The sequence below is a fragment of the Lepisosteus platostomus genome, chromosome 28 (genome assembly GCF_059453375.1).
Source record: "Lepisosteus platostomus isolate fLepPlt1 chromosome 28, fLepPlt1.hap1, whole genome shotgun sequence".
Taxonomy (NCBI): Eukaryota; Metazoa; Chordata; class Actinopteri; order Semionotiformes; family Lepisosteidae; genus Lepisosteus; species Lepisosteus platostomus.
Genome location: NC_142638.1, coordinates 7,896,859 through 7,919,830, shown reverse-complemented (window position 1 = coordinate 7,919,830; position 22,972 = coordinate 7,896,859). Strand labels below are relative to the sequence as shown.

At 41.2% G+C, this 22,972-nt stretch overlaps 1 protein-coding gene and 1 long non-coding RNA gene across 3 annotated transcripts; one reads left to right on the top strand and one right to left on the bottom strand.

Moving 5' to 3' along the window:
* Positions 1-7,917: 7,917 nt before the first annotated feature.
* LOC148638759 (interferon alpha-21-like) lies at positions 7,918-10,211 on the bottom strand. Its single transcript, XM_088622927.1, has 5 exons — positions 10,086-10,211; positions 9,905-9,985; positions 9,576-9,725; positions 8,880-8,981; positions 7,918-8,247 (listed from the first exon to the last, which is right to left on the bottom strand). The coding sequence occupies exons 1-5, from the start codon at positions 10,209-10,211 to the stop codon at positions 8,137-8,139; spliced, it is 570 nt and encodes a 189-aa protein (XP_088479053.1). The 3' UTR covers positions 7,918-8,136.
* On the top strand, positions 9,720-18,781 carry LOC148638758 (uncharacterized). Of its 2 annotated transcripts, XR_015930954.1 has the most exons (5): positions 9,720-10,368; positions 12,469-14,764; positions 15,064-15,311; positions 16,101-16,176; positions 16,669-18,781. It is a non-coding gene; the product is annotated as an uncharacterized LOC148638758 (long non-coding RNA). The 2 variants fall into 2 exon arrangements; XR_015930955.1 differs by lacking the exon at positions 16,669-18,781 and having other exon boundaries at positions 15,064-15,297; positions 16,101-16,658.
* Positions 18,782-22,972: the final 4,191 nt, after the last annotated feature.

Sequence of the window (22,972 nt, the reverse complement as noted above, 5' to 3'; positions counted from 1 at the left end):
GAAAACCTCGGCGAAATCTCCTGAGTCATGTCAGATGTTATGCTGCGCTGCGCATGTCAAGTGGGCGTGCTAAATGCTGTCTGCTTTGGAACGTGATGCTATGCATTTGCAAAATACGTAACCTGTTCGTTTACAATCACATTAAATAAAACAAAATTAAAACGGACCTTAAATGGATATTTAGATTACGGTATATTATTTTTAAATAAGAGCAAAAATGAAAAAGTGTGCATTATTCTATAGGCTTGAAAATCGTTATGGTCTGACGCAACATTTCCGAATTCATCGCATGTATACGTCATGTGTCCTGTAGCTGTGTTACATCATTAAAGTGGCTTTTTTCCAGAACCCAAGGGTTTTCGCTGTTTGCAAGGCAATTACAGTTTAACGTCAGTGGATCTGTGATGTGGCTGAGAAAGAGTAACGCTCTACAATAGATCTGCAAAATAAATAACAATCCATTTATAAGCTAATGTTTACATGTAAAACAAGCTCCTCAAGGCATTTAGTACAGCTCTTGGACAGGAGAAGACAATATCACACATCATATAAGCAGATGAGAATTCAGTTCAAGTTCAAAGTTCATTTGCCTTTTGTGAGGTGTACACTGGAATTCTCACTCATGCTTGTTCTCTCAGTGTAAGGAGAGATGAAGACAAGAGTCAATAGAAGTGGCTGGCAAGTACTGTAAATATTTTACAATATACAATAGTAAAAGCATGTTGCCTTGTTTGTTTGTTTTTTTGTGCATATAGGAACCACAGACGGGGGACAGGGAGAGGTTGAAAATGTCTTTGAATCCAGGAGTTTCCAAAACAGCCACACTGCACTGCTGGAGCCCAGCAGAAACACATGTTTCCTTTGGCCTTTTATATGATACTTTAGAAGTTGTAATATGTCAGAGGTCAGAGTTCACTGCATCAGCCCGCTCAGAAGACATTCTTCTCAGTGCTACTGGCCCCACTCACACCTCTTCCTGCAGCAACCTTAGTGTTTCCCAGGAGGTCTCCCATCCAGGTACTGGCCAGGCTCACACCTGCTGAGCTCCAGTGGGGCTGCCAGCTGGGAGTCGCAGGGCGATATGGCTGCTGGGTACCAGGAAGACACCAAATCATGCAAACACATAGATAGCTGGATGGAATTCTGCTTCTCCCCCCTGGACTGGCAGCTTTTGTAGATGTAAAGGCTGAAATCAAGACAAATCACGTCAGACCTTTTTTCACCTTTAATAAGATCTTGTAACCAACAATATTTAAGTGGGAAATACCCACTCTTGTTCAGTCTGGACAGCTGTATAGGAGCGGGCAGCCAATGGGGCTTCTCCTCAGCTTTGAACATACCAAGACAGTGGCAGTGTTGCCCGCTGGGAGACTCCATCACCAGCGCCTGTGCAGGCCTCCATCCTGCTTCACTGCCAGAGCCGGTATCGGTGTTGTCACTGTCTATCCCCCACACCTCAGTCAGTTACGCCATCAGATACTCAAGCTCTCTAAAGCAAGTACTGTATGTCATATGGCCACCATGAGGTGCAATGTATACAGTGAGTGTGAGTCATTTACACATGAAAATAATATAACTGTTGTTGAGAAACATAATGTCATTTATTGTTAATATTTTTTATATATTTCACTGTCTATAAAAATTCATTAACTGGATTTGTAGCTTCTGATTTTAAACAAAAAAACGCTGATCTGCTGATACCCTGTCTTTCATTCGTTCCTATTCGATACATCTGTTCGTATCCAGATAGATTTCACTAACGCTCCGATTTAAAGCAAGGTGACGTTTCAGATTTTCACTTTATAACGTAGACAAAGGTGTATAGGCGCTATTTTAATTTGTTATTTTCGTACTTGTATTGTGTCAGGAACAGCCCTCTCACTTCGGTGACATGCATGACTCTTCGTATTTCCCGCGATTCTATATATGGGTCATGTCTTCACAATATATTGTATTTCGCTGTGGCAGAGGATAGGAACTCCCAGAAGACGCTTGTGGCAGAAGGGTCTTGATACCGCTTAAGAGTGACACAACTTCCCTTTTTATTTGAAGAACGTTTTTTCCACTTCCCATTTCACAGCTGTCAGTACCAGGCAGGTCTCTATCTTTGTGCATCTACTCTGCAAGGCAGAGTACTGAATCAACATAGAAATTGTTCTTTTATGACTAACCATGGAATTTGATGGATGGGTTTCAGTTATTCACTTTTCCACTTTATTAAGCAGAGGCTAAGTTAGAATCAAGATATGGACACAGACACCTGAGCCCCAGAAGAGTTGATCTCCGGGGATAAAAGACTTCTTGACCATGCACTGAATATTCCGCTCGGTCAGAGCAAGCACCCAGCTGTCTTGTTGGGACGTCAGCTAGCTAAGCCGATTGAATAACAGATCATTCAAAATGTAACGTTCAAAGCAAAACTATCAACGTGTAATAGAGAAACGTACCGGTAGTGAAAACACAGAATAAAAGTCTGAAAAAAATATGCATCTTTGATCCTCAGAGACTATATTAGGTTTTGATGCATACACATAAATAGCGGATTTTAAAAATCTATTGGCGGTAAAAGCAGACGGACAATGAAGATGCTTCATTTTTTTTAAGGTATGTGCGAAACGTTTTCCAGAGAAGCTCTTTCATGTCTTAGCTTTCCATTTCTGCCATCTGCACCAGTAACTCAGAATCCCCCCCTCCCCCGTCCCTTTCCTCTAAACCGCTGAGGGCCTCGACGTTGGTTTTTGAACGGGTTAAGGTTAAAAATACTGCATATTGAAGAATGACTCAGTTTGCGCAGGGCTTTTCACACCACACTGTGGGGATGCATTACCTCATCGTCGGTCTCACAGAAGTGGGAGGGTTTCATTCGTCTGATTCTGGTCCGCTGTCTGTCCCCCCAGCTCGATTGCACTCAGGAGGTGACGGGGCCTTCTCCTGCTGCGCCCCAAAGCCCTGGAAGTCGATCCTAAAGGATATTAGAGAGCCAGCTTTCCTGAGCGCTTTCCAACCCAGACTGACAACCTTCCTCTTCAGAAAGTCTTTTTACGTAATCGGTTCTGTCTTTCCCTTGAGTCGTCTTCTGCACTCTGCGGGTTTTTAACGGTGCTCTCGTTTTGTTAACTCGTCTCCTTGTTTGTTTTTCTTTCAGACGTTTTCAGAAGTTGCTTTTAATATTCTTATATAATAATAACAATAACTTTGTTTTTAATAATTAAACCCCTTTTTAGAGTCCTCCACTCTCACACAGACACAGCTAAGGCGTCGTTGTTGAACTGGCAAATCGTGACGAGAGAGTGTGACAGACATCACAGCTTAATAGAGCCTCTCTGGGATGTCCATCTTCTGTTAATGACCTCTTCTGTAGCACTGTATCCGAGCATCTACTGTCTCAGTAGCACGATCCCCGGTTTCAGACGTCTGCCACAGCTCTTGAGGGGATTTGTTCTAAGAAGTCTCCTGTTCTACAGTCAGGAGGTTCAGATGTGTGAATATCTAAATTGTACGATGCAATGAGGTTTCTCGCCACCATCACTCAAGTAATGTAGGGAAAAAAGGGTTTTTTCATATTGTGTTCTTTCTGTGTAAAACGTCTCGGCATTCTTAACGCAAAGCTCATCTGACTCAACACTTGCATACAACACCAGAAAGTCAAAAACTGAACACGCAACACACACACCTGAAGTGTAGCCTCTTTTCTTTTATTTGAAAAAAAAAAAACAAATTAGTTCATTCAGTATAAAAAGCAATTCATGAAGCGTTTGCTGGTCTTAGATCACAGTCATGGTAAATACATTAAATAAATAAATAATAAATTAAATAAATAAACAGATCAATCGATCATCATTATGCGGGAAAACATAATAGAATAAAATAATATAAATAAATAATATTTCTTTGACTTTTTCAGTCAGCTTCTGGATTCACCAGTGAATCAAGGAGACTATCCTTCTTCATGGAGTCTCATCTTTACTTCTTGTTGCTCTCTAGGAATTCCTGAAATTGCTCCAGTGCGCGACGAAGGTCCCTCCTCACGCTCTCCCACGCGCAGTAGCTGTAGTCCTGGGGGGTGAGAACACGAGTCTTAAAAAGTCACGTGGGTGATCACGTCCGTTTCCAGCTCAGCTGTGCTGCAGTGCTGGAGCCCGGCAGAAAGAGAGAAGCTGTATCTCGCACTGTCACTGACATTGATGAGAAATGCTTGTTGCACTACAAAGCAACTACACCTCGACACCAAGTCACATCATAAGAATAAAACCTGTCCGGATGATTCGCAGATTGGGTACCTTATCTCTCAGGACCTTCTCCAGCTTGGCGAAGCTTGTCTTCAGAACCACGCTGACGCCGAGGCGATTCGGTTCTCCGGAGAATTTCATTTCGCTCCCTGCCTGCAAAGGACAAGGAACAAAAATCTCACATCTCCGTGTCACAGTCTGATCAGTGTCTGGACAGCTAAGGTTCAAGAATCACAGGTTACATAACAACACTGCATTCTCTCCATCTACCGGTTTCTCGCTTTTAGTGGAGCCTTCCATTACAGTTTCAAAAAATGCGGAGCAGATTTCATTCTGGAGTTAACTAAACCCACAAAATTCTGAACATGTTCTATCGTGCGATAGTTCAGTGTGATAATGTATACACATAACATTTAAAATGACAGAGGAGCGAACGCAGTAAGAGATACTTACGCAAAGTGTCAGCTGTCTGATCTGGCGGTAGAGGAGGCCTTGGAAACGTTCCAGTTCAGAGATTTCCCAGGTCGCAGGGTGCCCAGTCTTGTTGAAGATGTTGTGCACGCACCTCATGGTCTCTAGTCCAGTGAGTACAATATCTTCGTTCTGGAAGAAAAAAACAACAACAATTATTACTAATGCACGCTGGAATATACATATGTGCTTGTAGAGTATTGAGTATTGAGAAATGTGTTCTGATTTCATCGAACTGAAGTTTAAAAAAATGTTAACCTTGGCATTTTCAGCTGTCTTGAAAGCATCCACTGGGAATGTGGTGATAATTTGTGAAACGCACTCCACCGGGAAATCTCCACCCTAGAGGAAAATAAAACGAAATTAAGTTATATATAAAAATAAACAGAATATAAAATTAATATTCGGAGTGGAGCTTCTTAGTTAAGATGTATTACCATTTCCTTCAAAGCCTGGATACTTTTCTCGTTTATGTTTCCCAGTTGATGCTCCAACCAAGTGCATTTCAGAGACTGCGTTTCCACAGAGAGAAACAGAACCAGGCTGAGCGTCACTAATTTCTGCAGAGCCATTTAGCAAGAGTCGGGTATTAATCAAAGCAAATAAATATATAGAAGGATATAATCTACTCTGATCTGAAATACAGATTTGATTAATTAATGTTAATCCTGCTGCCAAAGAAGTAAAACTCCGATTTATGATTTTCTAGAGTGCACCAGCCGGGCTTATAAAGCATACCTCTTTCGACCTGTGCAATGCAAAACATAAGTGTATTTTTTATGTATTCCATAGAATTCTGGTTGATTTCCTCTTATGGCTAGGGAATGTCCATTTTCTGTTTCAATTCTTCTACATGTGCTTGTCTGAGATCTGCTTTCCCTCCTTTGGATTCAAATCTAAACACAAAGATGATTTCTAATTAAACAAACTAATTTTGTTTCATTGTTGTTGTTGCCCGGTTAGAAAATACAGAGACGAGAGCTGCGATGCTGTGGTCTCTTTCTCTAATTGTAAATCTTGTATCTTTCTGCTTTCAGTTCCTGTACTGTACAGTCACGCTCTCCTGCCGCTCCGAAACAGTTACGGCACATGGTCCCGAACGGAGTACTAGAAATAAACAATTCACAGCGATAAATTGCACCTACTAAGATTTTTAATAATTAACATGGAAGATGATAAACAATTAATTATTAATAAGACTTGCACTGGGTCTAAATCTACCGAGAGAGAAAAAAAACGCTTTCCGTAGAATTAATGTGAAAACCGAAGAAATTCCTAAGTAATTATTACCCGACTATTACGTTATTGAATGGGGGGATCTCTGAAAAACAAAGTCATGCTGACGTGCTTTGCACACCTGGCAGGTCCATAGGACTGATGATATGAAGTCTCGTTTTCAGGAGACGGTTTATCTGCAGATGTGGGGAATACACCTGATCGAAGGAAGAAAATGACCAGAAAAACGAAATGTCAGACCTACCAAGAGATGCAGTAAATGAGATTCCTACGTACTGCAGCTGTTCTCTGGGTTATTGTGCTACTGGACACATATTGTATTTGCAAGTGACAGAGTTTTCTGTTCCAGGAAATGTGGATGGTGGTTTGGGGGACCTGTGGTCAGAAGGTGGTGCAGATTAGAGGGGATCAATGGAATAAGGTAATAATGGGCGGTAGGATTTGGAAAAATGGTCCATTTGCGGGGTCATCCTGTAAAATAGGGAAATTTGCTTGGCTGGTCCTGGGAATAGAAAGGGAGGTGGAGTGGAAGGGATGAGCAGTGGAATACAGCCCTGGGTCTGAGATTTCCCTCTTGGATTGATGTTCCGAGTGCTGAGGGCCCTGTCCAACACATCGTCAAGGGTATCCCCGGTCAATGAAGGCCAAGTGCATTATAATGGCTTTGACTTCCTACAGGAACGGTGAGAAAGGGGCGAGTTATGGGGGTGTTAGGGGTGGTAGGAGCTGTAAAGCAGACAGCCATTTGAATTGGTGGGTGTCTAAGATACAGAAGAGAGTGGAGGAGGACACATTTACAGTGAATTTTAAAGATGAATGGAAGTTGGTGAAATGATTCAGGCACTCTTATATAGTGGACATGAATGTTTTTTTTTTATTTTGTAAAGCTTTTGTAATTTTTAAATTATTTTTCCTAAAAATGATCCGTTTGTTTTCCCACTTAAATATTGTTGGTTACAAGATCTTATTAAAGGTGAAAAAAGGTCTGATGTGATTTGTCTTGATTTCAGCCTTTACATCTACAAAAGCTGCCAGTCCAGGGGGGAGAAGCAGAATTCCATCCAGCTATCTATGTGTTTGCATGATTTGGTGTCTTCCTCGTACCCAGCAGCCATATCGCCCTGCAGCTCACAGCTGGCAGCCCACTGGAGCTCAGCAGGTGGGAGCCTGGTCAGTACCTGGATGGGAGACCTCCTGGGAAACACTAAGGTTGCTGCAGGAAGAGGTGTTAGTGGGGCCAGCAGGTGATGCTCACCCCGGAGTCCATGTGGGTCCTAATGCCCCAGTATAGTGACAGGGACACTATGCTGTAAAAAGGTGTCGTATAAGATTAAACTGAGCTCCTGACTCTCTGTGGTCATTGAAAATCCCAGGGCGTTTCTTGAAAAGTAACCCACCAGCGTCCTGGTCACATTTCCCATTGGCCTTTACCCATCATGACCTCCTAATAAGCCCCCAATTCATCACTCTGTTCTCCTCCCCACTGATAACTGGTGTGTGGTGAGCGTTCTTCCGTTGCATCATCCAGGTGGATGCCCCATTACCTGGTGTGCTCAGAAGAGTTAGTATTACTCATTAGTATTACTACTAATATAGGTGTAATTAGCAGTAATAAAATTGCGGATACATCTGATTGGTAGGGACCTGGGGATGAGGGAAATATATGGTTTCAGTTTTCGGCTTCAGCCATAAAGTTGATCTTTTAGCCCGACTACAGAGCGCCCCCTCTGTCTGCTGCTTTTATGACAATCCCTTCTATGGTTGAGGTGACACCCGATCTGTTTGTAATCAGAAACATTGAAGTGACTTATCTTATTTCCAAAAACCACAGTCCTAATTATGACTTGAATATGTCCGGAAGACGCCTTGCGTTACAGAATTCAATAACCAGAAACATTTTGTTGTCCTTGGTCCAGTACAGTAGTGTATTAAGTACAATTTCAATAACACAAACACAGGGCGATATTTTGTATGCCACGATTTATTCATTTAAAAGTACGAATACATTACATATATACTCAAATGTTTAATAAGTTAAATAAATAACATAGCTAAATAAATAATTTAATTTTTCCAGTTTTTAAAGTGTAGAGTATATTTAAAAACTTTCAATAAATATTTATATAAATAGTACGAACGACTTTAAATATTAGTTAAAAAATAAATATTTTGACATGTTCATATTACAAAAACGAAAACTTCAGTAGTGTTCCACGTTGAGCGCTCCGACTGCATGCTGTTTTTCAAGAATGGCTTGTATGGCCTGTATGAGTTTTTGTCTTGTGATTTCCCAGGCGCAGGAACTGTAATTCTGGAACAAAGAAATCTCAATTTAGAACGCAGTAAATACTGCGTGGCTAAAACAAAGGTGCTCGAGGCGTGTTTTCGAAGTGAATAATGTTCATCTACACCAGTTTGGTGTAGTCAGTGAGTTTATGCTAAAGCCTTAGACTAATGAAGATTACTGCGTTCTCTTGAACAAAGTACCCGCGAATCAGTAAACCGTGACATCAGAGCAACCAAGATTAAGGATTTCCCGCCTTGTAATATTTTCAAGTTTTAAAGACAAATCCTCCGTTGGGTTTGTATTCGTACCAGAAATGACCACATTAGTCTCAACCCTACAAAAACATTAGAGCTCCTAATTCTGACCAGGTTAAATGCAATCAGACTGATATAAACCTTTAAAATGAGAGGACCCGTCTATTCAATGGCCTGATTACAAACATCAGTCGTTTGCTTTGGTAGATTTGAACTCCAAATGTATTGAAAACACGCGATGACCTGTCAATTTAACACACGAAGCAGATCGGATCTCTCATCCCGAATCACGCGTGACTGCCGAAAAAAGTCCGCAAAGGGAATTTTGTAAAAAGCAATCACGCTTTTAAAAAAAGCTAACTGGCTTTATAAAAAAAAAAGATATTTCACGCAAGCCGGTACCTTTTCTTCCAGAAAACGTCCCATTTTCTTAAAGTAGGTCTTCAGCTGCACCGTCGAGTTATTGGCAGAAGATGTTTCTCTCCGTGTCCGATTCCTCAGAGCCTGAAAAGACGTTTTTGAGACCTTTATGAACTGGAAGCGCGCCGCACCTTGCACAAATTACTTTGCCGAACAAGGCCCAGTTTAAAAAAAATGGTCTTTTTAAAGCCCCTAGCATATGTTCTGGAACTTAAGGGAATGCTTCGACGTTATCCGTTCGCTGTCAAAGATTAGAAAAACTATGGAAGATAGTTATATCATATCATAAGAAGACTGGTTAGTGGTTTGCACCTTACCTCAGGATTCCTCAAATGGACGTTTGCTTTCAAAGTAAGCAGAGCGTAAAACGCACGTAATTAATAAAATATGGCTTCCTGTATATCCGGTGCACGGTCACCATGTGCATTTAGCCGTACACACTCGTGTCCTGCTGTTGTGAATCCAACTTCCACACACAATTCTCCAAGTTACTGCTGAAAGTAGCGTTCGCTTTAAAAAATCCTGCAAAGCCTGTTTTCTGTATTTTTAAAAAACGTTATGACTAAGTTTACCTTGTTTGTCAGTACCCACCGCTCTAAAGCATACTTGTCGAGTCATCTCAGAACGTGTGTGGGAAAGGGGCTAATGTAACTCGAAGCACGCCTCAGTGCAACTTACACATTTCTTGAAGTCGGAAACCTGACGAAAAACAACACTCTGGAAATCCTCCAGCTTTCTTTGGTCCCATGTTGACGGCCTGCCTTCGCTTTGAAAAAGGGTGTTAACGCTCCTCAGTGTTTCGTAAACCACCGGCTGGATGTTTTCATTCTGAGTTTGGGCGAACGAAGAAAACAAAACGTTAGCCGGAAAAAAAATGCAGACCCGTGTTCCAAGCGCTGCCAGCGTGTGAGCTGACTGACATCTGCCAATCGCCTCTGATGCTCCACACGTGTGAACGGCCGTCCCTGTGCTCGGCGGGTATTTTGGGTAAGAGAATCAGCCCTTACCTGCGAGCCATCGGTAAGCACCTCCGCTGGGAAAGTAATCAACACGTTGTCTTTGATGCACTCTCTCGGGAAATGTCCTCCCTTTAATGTACAAGAGAACAATACAGAAGCGTTCAACCGATCGAATTTTAAGAAGTAGCATATTCATCTCCAGGTTAGAAACAGTCGATTTCGGACTCACCATGTCCTTGAGAAGATTCAGGCTGACTTCAATCAGATGCTCCCTGAATGCGCACCTCGTAGGCATCGCCCAAGCCTGCGAGAGGCAGAAGACAACACACAGCCAGAGAAAGCCTTTCAGTGCCATTGTGTGACAACCGTATGGATTAAGAATCTGCAAATTAATGTGCTGCATAATGGTTCGGTTCTATTAAATAGTCTATAGCGAAGTCACTCATTCCATTGCCAGCTTGAGAAGTACCGTGACCTCATCCTACGGAGACCTGGAGATTTTCCACTGTCCGGTAGGAAATGATTGATATGCCGATATTTGTCGCATACACTTTACCTCCATTCATGCTTAATACATAACCACAAAAAGTTCACAACCAACACTCGAAACGTAAAACGTTTACACTTAACAGGAATTGTGTCTTGCGCTGTTAAAATGGCAAAGGTCGCGGCCTGCAGTGAAGACTTGCATGCTGAAGTTACATTGCAATGTTTTTCTTTTTTTTTTTTGGTAAAAGAATAATGTGCAATGTTTTTCTTTGCATTCTGTTGAAATGTACAGGAGTGCTGGGTGTCCAAAAAAAATATCTCAGGGGACACTCAAATCTCATTTTATTTTATTATCTTTCCCGATCTCATGAGATTCATCGGCCTTCATTGTACAGTAAGTATCAATTCACTGCGGGCAAGAAACTAAAACACTCCAGCTATTCGATCGAAGTGAATCTTACATGTAGTCACATTTTAATTGAATGATAACAATCAGACTCTGAGGTACTTTTTATCAATAATGTAATGTTTTGCTATATTGATTGAATTGCTCTTCGAAGGGCTTCGGATAGATTTATCAACTCCTCAGTTTATTTTGATATAATGCTACATTGATTTAATTGATTAGCGTATTATAGCTTGCATCTTTTTTTAATAATTTGGTCGTTTTAATGCATTTGTTTTAAACGAATGAATATTATGAATGAAACAGTTTCAAAGCATTTACCACTCTATTGTATTTTATTTAGCGACAAGGGTGAGGTGATGAAAATAATTTTGAATTTATTTATATTTACTTGATTAATATATATATAATTTTAAAATGACACCACTGAATAATGTAACTAGGAACTTTGGCAAACATCTTGTAGTGTATGTTCCTCTCAGACCAATTCTTCATTATTTTTACCACTCTCTCGGTCATGTAGAAGACGGACAATCTGTGTTTTAGTGTCCCGGGACAAGTTGTTTTCTAGATGCGTTTTGGTCTTGATTTAGTCCAAAACCGTAACGTGAATCACCCGCGTTTTCCGACTTGTCGTATTAAATGCTACGCAAATAAGAAGACCAACCGTTTTCGCGAATTTTCGAATTTTACAAAAAAAGTGGGTTTTCCTGTCGATAAAGCTAAACCCGTTTAGATGAATCAGAACTAATTATTAAACCGCGCTTAATCTACTCATAATAACTGTTTCTGAAGCCGACATTTTGATGACTACAGTGGGAAGAGAGTTAAGGATCGGGCATAATAGTTTCGTATCACATCATCTCGCTGCTGGAGTGATCTACGCGCTGCGGTTGTGGTTGGTGTTGAGTTGCAGTGGAAATTTCAAATAGACAAATAAGCAAATGTCTAAATACATGGTTTGGATTTTTCAGGTGGCGTCTTGCACATCGATTTTTTTTCTAATTGGGTATTAAAAGTGGTTTCAAAACGTTTCTGCCTTTGTCCAAGGCGTGCTTCGGTTCTACGGCAGCTGTGTGATGTCTATAAAGTACTTACTTTCAAGAAGCCAAGGACACGATCAATCTAGATTTATTTCAGCTACAATATAGAGACACATGTCAACATTAGGTACAGGAAAAAATACTCTCAAATAATCTTGACCACTTAGAAAAACGAGCATAGCCCTTAGTACTAATAACGATATTATTATTCTAATCCACTACTAATTAATGATAACAACTACTATTATAATTTATACAATAACTACTATTCTAATGTACTACCATCTATTCTTAATAATAATAATAATAATAATAATAATAATAATAGATATTATTATTATTGTTGTTGTTGTTGTTGTTGTTGTTGTTGTTGTTAAGAGTACTGCTATGTGTGGCAAACCTCATATCAATTGATCAGATTTGTTCAACAAATGTAATTTCTCTCAGGCGTGCTAGGTGTTATAAATCTTGACAATATAATATAGATATATAGAGATATTTTTGCGACAGCAATAGTAGGCCTGCTTTGCAAAATACATGACAAAAAGTGTTTATTTTCAGGGTCTCACATTTCAACTGTTATCCACACTCTTTTGCGTGAACTACATAGTGCACCTCTGCCTTGTGTCTTATGATTTTTTTTAATCCACATTTTACTTTTTTCCCTCCTGCAGAAATGGCCGGGAGCTCCTGGCTGCCAGGCCTGACTCACGAAGATCAGCTTCATTTTCTGAATTTGAGAGAACCGCGCTGACTTTCAACACTTTCTCTCGGTTCCCGTTTCTCACCTGGCCGCTCAACGTGCACTTTTCCCTTCGGTGAAAGTGAATCACTTTCGTCTCCGCCGTCTGCTAACTGGGCAGGGAAATTAGTCAAAACCGAAGTGAGTCTATATGCGTTATTTAATTTTAAAGCAAACATCGGCGATGTTAAATGCCGGAATCGGGTTGTGAACACAGAACACAGAGCCCGTGAAGACCAATTTTCAGCGGGTCACGCAATTCGTGACAGCGGACTAATTATTTCATTCTGTCCACGCAGAAGAGCAAACGTTTCCATCTTGGTTGATCAGCGTGGACAATCCAGTTACGACCTTTGAAAAACAGATCGATCGGAACGTGGCCTGCAAAGCAAAACCATCAACGTGTCACAGAACTGTATGCCCACTCTGATAATATACGCTAAATTATAAAGAATTTGAAGCGAAGCATAACAGACGCCGCCTGTGTTTAAAATCTGTCGGTGCTGCAGAAACACACGGGCAATACAGATGGGTTCCGTTTCTGTTGTGTGATGTTATCATTTCTCCACAGCCCCGATTAAAAGGTGTAATGTCTAAGACATTGGTTTTAGCTTTCTATTTCCGCAGTCTAACCTCTAAACTGACATCTCGGAATCCCCACCTCCCCCGCTCCTAACTCTGCCTCGGTGCTGCTAGTGAATTGGGTAACGTTACAACGCTTTCTTTTCAGGAATGAGTCAGTTTTCTGATTTACGAAGGGGTTTTTAGGATATACTTGGTTGGTGCATTGCATCATCGGTAAGCTGTCTGAAATGGAAGGGCTTGGTAACAGGTTTGGTTGAAGTATGGTCTCTGTAAACCCCTAACTCAGCCGGATGGAGTATCACAGTCAGCCGTGACGTTCGGTGCCTCTAGCGCAGTGGTTTCCAGTGGCGGTGACCCCCCACACCTGCAGCTCATCAGATACATTTAAACCTCAGTTGATCTCTGTTGCTCCATTGAGATATTTGCATTTTCTGTCTAGTCACAAGTTTGGGATTCGATTTCACTTACAAAACGCAGTGGTTTAAGCTCCATGTTTAAGAGGTGGAATCAGTTCGAACAGTTCGAACGAAACTTACTATGAATCTTTTTATGTATTAAACCAATAAAGGGTTTGACCTGTCACGACCGCCAGCCTGCCCAGACCAGCCCACAGGAGAGCTCACCAGTGCGAGCAGCGAGGCGATAATCACAAGCGCCGCCGCACGCGTTAACTCAACACCACAAGCCCTTCAGTGCGGCGGGCAGCGGTATTTAAGCCATTCAAACCCGCTTCCTGCTGCTCGGTATTGAGTCTACTCATAGAGAGCTCTACCTAGCGCTTATTTTGGACCTCGCCTTTCGAGTCGGACTGTTCGCCTCTATTTGTACTTCCTGGATTTTGAACCGCCTTTCTCATGCTCGACCACGATCTCGCCTGACGTTCCGGAGTTCGCCTGCCTGGACACACCCACCTACCTACTGTGCGTCTGCACAGGGTCCACCTATCTCTTCATTGCGGATTCCTTGCATAACCGTGTCTCGGCTTAAGCCAAAACCGACAGTTGTGCATTTTCACCAGGTTGCAAATAAGTTGCATTATAAAGTACCGTTAGAGGCTCTGAACGCATAACTGGAGGGTTGCATGTTCAGAATCACTCTGGGACACTACCATTCTAACCCTGAGCTAGCAGCTTGCATCTGCTCTGTTCGGTTTGCTAAATGTGTAAAAATTAGTACAAATGTAAGTCACTCTGGATAAGTGTCAGCGAGTAATTGACAATAAAACGTTTGACCGATAAGATTAATTTCAATTGCTTTTTAGTTTGCTCCTTAAGCACTGTGCTCACTCTTGCTATTGTAGATTGCAGCCTTATTTTAATATCCTAAGACTCCATAATATTAGGATAAGTGATTTGGGGTTATTGTATAGCGCAGTAAAACTAATTTGGTTTTAAAGTAAAAAAATATGAAAAGATATCAAGTACATCAGGGCCACGGATGCAGACTTGCTGTTTATTGCTTCTTCTCCTGCACTCTTATCTAATCAATTGATCAAACGCACAACAATACAGCGTGCAGCAGTAGTTGTTGGCAATGAAACGTATTTTCTACGAGCTCACGGGGGGGATAATAAAATTAAAATTACAAAATAAGGTTACATAATAGTGCAATAGATATTGAATAATCTACTCCCTCAGTAGCAGGTTGTCACGGACGTCCAAAGGGACTAACCGTGGGGAGCAGGAGAGCAGAAAAAGACCGGCGAGACGGGAAAAAGGCCCGAGCTCATTAGTGCAAAGAGTTCAGGAATGCCGTATAGAAACCTATGCCCTCAGGGAGCGAACGTGGGGCGCCCTGGTGCTAGGCGGGTCTCAGGACATCCAAACATCAATGCTGAGCCCGGACAGAGTGCAAGACCCGGAAATATATAGCCCAAGGGAAAGAGAGGGACAGGAAGGACAGGAGACCGGAAACTAGGGACAGGTTAGAGAAGGAGACACAGGTCTCAGTTTCAGACTGAACTCGCTTCTCTCGGTTAGATCTTAATCAAGGAACAAGTAACGGTTTATTCCACGCTGACCAGAGCAGAAAAGAAACACAATGTTTCGGCTGTGGAGTCTGTCTTCAAGTGAATTTCTTTTCCGCCTGGAATAAACCTTTACTTGTTCCCTTGCAGTCTACGCCTGCTGACGCAGCTCCCCACCCGAACTACTAATGAAGGCAATAGAGAGAGGAGGTTTGTATAATAAGGTATTTATCGTGCACTATGGCTGCCGTCACATCATCCAGGTGGATGCTGCACATTGGTGGTGGTGGAGGGGAGTCCCATTACCTGTAAAGAGCTTTGAGTGGAGTGTCCGGAAAAGTGCTATATAAGTGTTGTAATTATTATTATTATTACTATTATTATTACTGTACATCAGTTGTTTTTTGTTTAATTTTCAAATTTTTAGTGCAGTTTGAGTTGTACTCCATTTCCACCTCATAAGCATTAAAGGAGGCAGTAGCATTAGACAATTCTGTTTTGTGCCTGTGATATTTGCCCATTATGTATAACAAATTCATTATAAATGTTTTTTCTCCATATTATCATATGATTACTAACTTATTCCACATTACTATATTAACATTTTACTATACATACAGTTTTTTACTATAACATGTGCCATATTACTGTAATTATATCATTTGCAAAGTATAACCAAACATCAGACTCCTTAAATCTCACATTTGCTTAAAGTTTTGCAAGCCTATCCAGAACAACTTTATATACATGCAGGTAAATAAATGTTTCTGTTCCACCCGTATACAATACACATGAATCATTTTGTTCCTGTGTAAATCTAGAAAGTGGTGGTTTAGTGGGCTAAAACCTAAAAACCACTTTAAATGTTATCTCTTTAACTTTGTTAGTGAAGGCAGTGTAAATCAAGAGTTGTCCAAACTAATTTTCAGTTAATATAATACAGACAGGGAAGAAGCATGGTTTATGCAGATTCCTTGGGTGGTTATTGTTGCAGTTTTCATTTTCATCTTCAGATTGTGCAGACCAAAGGAGAATCGGACTGTGGTACGTCATGAAGGTGCGACGGAAAGACGCCCCAAACAACCTCCGGTACGACCGGCGCGTCACGCAGCGGTAGCGCTCAGCCCTTCTGAAGGTTGTAGGCCAGGAGCCGGGCAAACTCATGACAGCTGGAGAGTTTTAGTCTTTACCACCATAATTCAAAGAATAGGCTTTCAGATACTGTTTGTATTGAAACTGTTACACAGTTTTGACAAAGACATTCAAAGCACGCAGCGACCTGCCCCGAAAGCACGTCATGGACTACGAGGCTATATGGAGCACTGACAAAATGAACATACCATGTCATAGAAAGTGCATGTAACATTTTTTTATTTAAAATTCAGATTGCAATTGTTTAAAAAAAGTCATCACAAATATACATCGAGAAACATCGAAAATAAATATAAAAAAATAATATATAAATAAAATAAATATTTTTTTAAATAAAATAAATAATCATAGGCTTCTTTGACATGGGCCGTGGGTTAGGAATTCTTTCTTCTTCATGGAGTTTCATCTTTACTTCTTGTTGCTCTCTAGGAATTCCTGAAATTGCTCCAGTGCGCGACGGAGGTCCCTCCTCACGCTCTCCCACGCGCAGTAGCTGTAGTCCTGGGGGGTGAGAACACGAGTCTTAAAAAGTCACGTGGGTGATCACGTCCGTTTCCAGCACAGCTGTGCTGCAGTGCTGGAGCCCGGCAGAAAGAGAGAAGCTGTATCTCGCACTGTCACTGACATTGATGAGAAATGCTTGTTGCACTACAAAGCAACTACACCTCGACACCAAGTCACATCATAGGAATAAAACCTGTTCCGGATGATTCGCAGATTGGGTACCTTATCTCTCAGGACCTTCTCCAGCTTGGCGAAGCTTGTCTTCAGAACCACGCTGACGCCGAGGCGATTCGGTTCTCCGGAGAATTTCATTTCGCTCCCTGCCTGCAAAGGACAAGGAACAAAAATCTCACATCTCCGTGTCACAGTCTGATCAGTGTCTGGACAGCTAAGGTTCAAGAATCACAGGTTACATAACAACACTGCATTCTCTCCATCTATCGGTTTCTCGCTTTTAGTGGAGCCTTCCATTACAGTTTCAAAAAATGCGGAGCAGATTTCATTCTGGAGTTAACTAAACCCACAAAATTCTGAACATGTTCTATCGTGCGATAGTTCAGTGTGATAATGTATACACATAACATTTAAAATGACAGAGGAGCGAACGCAGTAAGAGATACTTACGCAAAGTGTCAGCTGTCTGATCTGGCGGTAGAGGAGGCCTTGGAAACGTTCCAGTTCAGAGATTTCCCAGGTCGCAGGGTGCCCAGTCTTGTTGAAGATGTTGTGCACGCATCTCATGGTCTCTAGTCCAGTGAGTACAATATCTTCGTTCTGGAAGAAAAAAACAACAACAATTATTACTAATGCACGCTGGAATATACGTATGTGCTTGTAGAGTATTTATAATCCACCAGCACTTGAAGCCGAAATGTGTTCTGATTTCATCGAACTGAAGTTTAAAAAAATGTTAACCTTGGCATTTTCAGCTGTCTTGAAAGCATCCACTGGGAATGTGGTGATAATTTGTGAAACGCACTCCACCGGGAAACCTCCACCCTAGAGGGGAAAAAAACAACAAATTAAGTACAACGGAAAAATAAACTACAGAATCTAAAAATTATATTCGGAGTGGAGCTTCTTAGTTAAGATGTATTACCATTTTCTCCAAAGCCTGGATACTTTTGTCGTTTATGTTTCCCAGTTGATGCTCCAACCAAGTGCATTTCAGAGACTGCGTTTCCACAGAGAGAAACAGAACCAGGCTGAGCGTCACTAATTTCTGCAGAGCCATTTAGCAAGAGTCGGATATTAATCAAAGCAAATAAATATATAGAAGGATATAATCTACTCTGATCTGAAATACAGATTTGATGAATTAATATTAATCTGTAGCCCAAGTAGTAAAACTCCGATTTATGATTTTCTAGAGTGCACCAGCCAGGTTTATAAAGCCATACACCTTTCCATACGTTTCAAAACTATTTTTGAATGTGGTTGGGAAATGTCCAATTTGTGTTTCAGTCTTTCTGCATTTTCACTTATGCAGTTTCAAACTGCCCTCTGACTTTTAAAATCGAAAATGCATTCACAGTCTAGAATAAATTCAAAATAAATCCATTCATATCTTAACAAAAACACGATTTTTAATTAAACAAATTAAACCTCTACGTGTGGTTGGAAAGTTAGAAAATACAGAGAGGAGATCTGCAATGTGGTTCCTTTTTCTAATTGTAAATCATGTATCTGCTTTCAGTTCCTGTACTGTGCAAAACAGGCAGATTGCACAGTCCCGAACGGATTCATGGAAATAATACACGGTAATACGTTTCATTAACACAAAAGTTTAAAAATAAATATGGGATATGGTAACGTTATGGAAACGTTGCATTATTTATTCTACAGCTGTTGAGTCGATTAGACTATTTTCCAACTAATTAATTCGAAAAATGAAGTAATTCCAAGGTAATTAGGACCCAGGAAAAATGTCGTTATTGAAGATTGACGTGTTTTGGACACCTGGCAGGTTTTTAGAAATTGCATCTTTTTATTTGTCTAGTATCAAGTGTCTGTTTCAATATCTACTGTTGCGGGAAATGCAAACTGGGAAGAATGTTTTCTTTATCTTATAGAAATCATGCAAATTTGTTAGGGCTAGCCAATAAATCATTGATCATTGAATCGCTTGTTGAACCAATTTGACAAGAATAGGTCATTCTTAATTGAATGCTCTTATACTGTGTTAACCTTTGGATAACAATTGACAAATATCCACCTGTCTTATCCTTTAAACAATTCTTTGGAAAAAGGCCAGCCCCGGAGAAAGAAAAATTAAGAATATGCATTACAAAATCGGCGTTGAATCAGGTAGCAATACTTCCGATGACCAGAATAGCGTATCATTTATTTCAGAACACGAATGCTCTATTAAGTATTCCAAATTTAAATCTGAACCGCTTGCAGTCCCGGATCAAATATCGCGTGTCGAAGCTAAACACAAGGTGGATTTAAAAAATCCTTTGCTGAATCATTATGCCCATAATTTATAATTTACTTGTAAATAGAGAAATTCTTCAATAAGGAAAATGTTGATTTAGTGAAGGCTGTTCAAACGAGAAGAACATTTTGGTCTGCATCTTAGCTGTTTTCAGTAGATCGCCCTCAGGTTAGTGTTGAACAGAGTGCATTCATCTTTATAATATATAACTACAGAGGTTTAAAAAAAACCTACACTAGTCGCAGCATTTACTTGGTTTTTTTGCAGAAATTACTTTCTATTTTTAGCTCATATGCCCGTGGTGCAGAGAAAATGTTTGTGAACCCCCAATATAATCATGGGATTTACAAATTCAGTAATACCCTTGATTAATAGAAATCAGTCTTTTCTTAAATAACCGAAAGGGTTTATATTTACAAGTGTAATGATATTTGATACACGATGATGTACAAAGGGGGACAGTATAAAGCACAGCGATGCAGTGGTTAGTATTACTGCCCTGCAGCTCTGGGGGCCTGGGATCAATTCCAGACCTGTCTGTGTGGAGTCTGCATGTTGTTTGTGTGGGTTTCTTCCTGGTGCTCTGGTTTCCTACCACAATCAAAAGCATACAGGTGGGTTAATTGGCTCTCGTGTGCATGTTTGTGTCTGTGTCTGCCTTGCAGTGGACTGGTGTCCCATCCAGGGTGTAACCTCCCTTATGTCCTTTAGACTCTGGCTCCTCACCAACCCTGAATTGGAAGAAGTAGTTAGAAAATGTATGGATGGTATATAAAGTAGGAAACTGTGAATTATCAAGAATCCTTGTAGGTTAAATGATAAATAAACCCTTAAGTTTACTTAGTACAATTAAGGGAGTAACTAGAATCAAGTAGTTTAGAACTGAGTTTTTAAATTGTCAGAAACATTGTGACTTTGGTCTTCACCACACAGGTAAGTAGAAACATGGTGAAATAATTACAAAAAAGATTTCAGATGATCTAAGAAAAAGAGTAGTTGACATTCATCAGACTGAAGAGGGTAACAAAACTATTTCCAAACATACAGGGCTCCCACAAGCCACCATACTATCAGGCAAATAATCTACAAATGGGAAAAAAATTCAGGATCACAGTGACTGTACCTTTGGAGTCACAGAGAACCCCAGAATCTCATTAAAAAATCTGCAGACCTCTCTCTCTTGGGCTAGTCTGTGCTCCTGCCTCATCCCCAGGAAAAGACTGGATATTAAGGGTAATGATGGGAGGATATTCTTTCCCTCTTAAAAGAATTCTGCCATCCAACTGAGGTTTGCTTAGGAGCATCCAAAAGGCTGGAAGGATGTTCTCTGGACAGATCGGGGCAACAGTTGGCCTTTTTAGCCACAAGGAGAAATGTTTCATTGTTTTGAAAACCAAGAGGAAGACCATCGTCCTGACCGTCCAGCTTGGTGATTGGGGGCTGTTTTGGTGCCTAAGGACCTGAAGAGCCTGCTGATATTGACAGAGCCCTGAATTAAGTATTGTATCATCAAAGTTGATCGATCTATTAAAATCTGATGCAATGTGGTAGCTGTTGAAAACGTTAAATTGACTAAAATAGTGCTCTCCTTTTCTAGCACCTATAATCGAGAATCCGAGATTCCTAAGAGGGAGACACCGGTTGGGGTGCTTGACGCGTTAGATCGAATTCCCCCGGTATCCGCTACAGGTGTCTTTTAATGACGTTTTGCGGTGTGGAGAAGCACAGAAAGGCCGGAGCGCTTTCGCTCTGAACCACAGCGGCTTTCGATATGTGGCAGCGCCAAGGCTGCAGCGATGTCACCTTCAAACGAATTGGGTCGTTAATTGAGGTCTGAAATAACGTCGACGTCAATTATCCCTGCGTTTCGTTTCCCTACAATCCAACAAAACCACATCGAACAGACAGAAAAGTCATCATTTTCGGAGACTGTAGACGAAAGAAAAGCATTTTCAAGGTACCAGAGACCCCTTCCTACATCATCTAAGTATAAGTGCAATTCGGGCAATACGTAAACGGATAAATCGACCCAATTAAAACTTAAAAAGGAACTTTTTTAAGGGAAGAATTAGCAGAGAGGCAGCAACCGGTGAAGACATCAGACTTGATTTACTGATTGGCTGATCCTCGAAAAAGACTTCTGGCCCTGCGGAATTAACCGAGTTGTAGGGGTGCGTGATTTCATGGGATAACGTAATATCACACCACACTTGTACAAAATGCACAACCGCCCTGCACGCTGACGATGCCTCCATCACACCCAGAACACAAGGTCAGACCCACACTTCGAAAACTAGTAAATGAGTTTTAGCGATGGTCAGTTTAGTGATGTCCACTACCGAAACAAGAAGTATATGGCGTTTGATGCGCATTTATTTAACCCATCTTTCACCCCACGCATTTTCGAAAAAGGCAAGCAGGTGTATAAAGTCCTTCTTCTAAAAAAAAAATCGAATACTAATCTGCGCTTCTCCCTGACAGAAAATAAACTGCAGAACACAGCGTTGAAAAAACTCTGCTCTGCCCAGCCTCCCGAAGCTGATATCCAACTCCTCTCTAACACCTGCTTCAGTGCGACTTAATGCGCAGATAAGAGATAAGAAATCTCTTTATTGGCCAATTTCTTGCATTAGGAATTTGTCTTGTCGCAGACCCCAGCTTGCTCTCCATGAGTCACACAGAGAGAGAAGTCTGGGGTCAGAGCTCAGGGTCAGCCATTTATACGGCGCCCCTGGAGCAGCTGGGGTTAAGGGCCTTGCTCAGGGGCCCAACAGAGTAGGATTCCTCTGCCGGTCGCGGGATACAAACCGGCAACTTTCCAGCCACAGGCTCAGATCCTGAGCCACAGAGCCACCGCTCCACGGTTGTCGGACACAGAGGAGAGAAGATTGTATCAGTTGCTTTTTTGGGGGCTCTTTCACAAATACACCCCCCACCTCCAGAAGAATAAAGAAGAGCTCGTCGGAAGCTACTGGACACAAAACATCTGGTTTCTCAACTAGGTGATCCATGAATAAATATGTATTGATTATGGGGTTCTCGATTTAATTTCGGCAGGAAACTGAAAATCAATCACTGCAACAGAACAGAGCTCTCTTGTAATACACCACCTAGAAGGTTCACTGACACCCAAACACATATAATACATCAACGTGTTACTGCCCATGTAAGCAGAATAAAGTATAACATGTTTCTTAACATTTATCTTAAGAGTTATAAACTACTTCGTCCTGGTTTGTGTTCGCGTGTGCCAGTCAATGATTCGCCGTTTAATAAGAATTCATTTTAATGAGCAGGTTTCACACCGGTGACAAGGTGGCCCAGTGGTAGTGCGCCTGAGTTCAACACCAGACCTGGGGCGTTACCTTCGTGGTGTTTGTATGTTTTCCCTGAGGTTCCTCCGTGTGCTGTGGTATTCTCCCCCAGTTTCAATACATACTGGTTTAAGGATGATTGGATTCCTGGAAAAGTGGCCCTGGTGTGAATATGTGTTTGTGTCTGTGTGTGTCCTGCGATGGACTGTCGTCCCGTCCAGGGTGTACCTTGCCAACACTGGATTGGAAGGAGCTGTTAGAAAACGGGTGAGCGGATATTTCACACCGTCGTCCCCTGATTTTTCTCCTGCGCAACACGGGCATTGAACTGAAAAAAGCTTTTGGATTTCGTTCTGTTTTCAAAACATTCCTTCCTGATGTTTGGCGATGCATTCAGTTCTGTGAAGAGAAAAAAAAATCTCTTTCTCTTTTCTTTATTTATATTAGATTTTGTTTTTGTACAGGAGGTTTATTTTTC

Coding starts and splice junctions, on each gene's coding strand:
- LOC148638759 (XM_088622927.1), bottom strand. CDS start 10,211: ATGGCACTGAAAGGCTTTCTCTGGCTGTGTGTTGTCTTCTGCCTCTCG. Junction 8,982..9,575: donor TTTCCGACTTCAAGAAATGT/GTAAGTTGCACT, acceptor ACGTCTTTTCAG/GCTCTGAGGAATCGGACACG. Junction 8,248..8,879: donor GACGTTTTCTGGAAGAAAAG/GTACCGGCTTGC, acceptor TCTTTGTTCCAG/AATTACAGTTCCTGCGCCTG.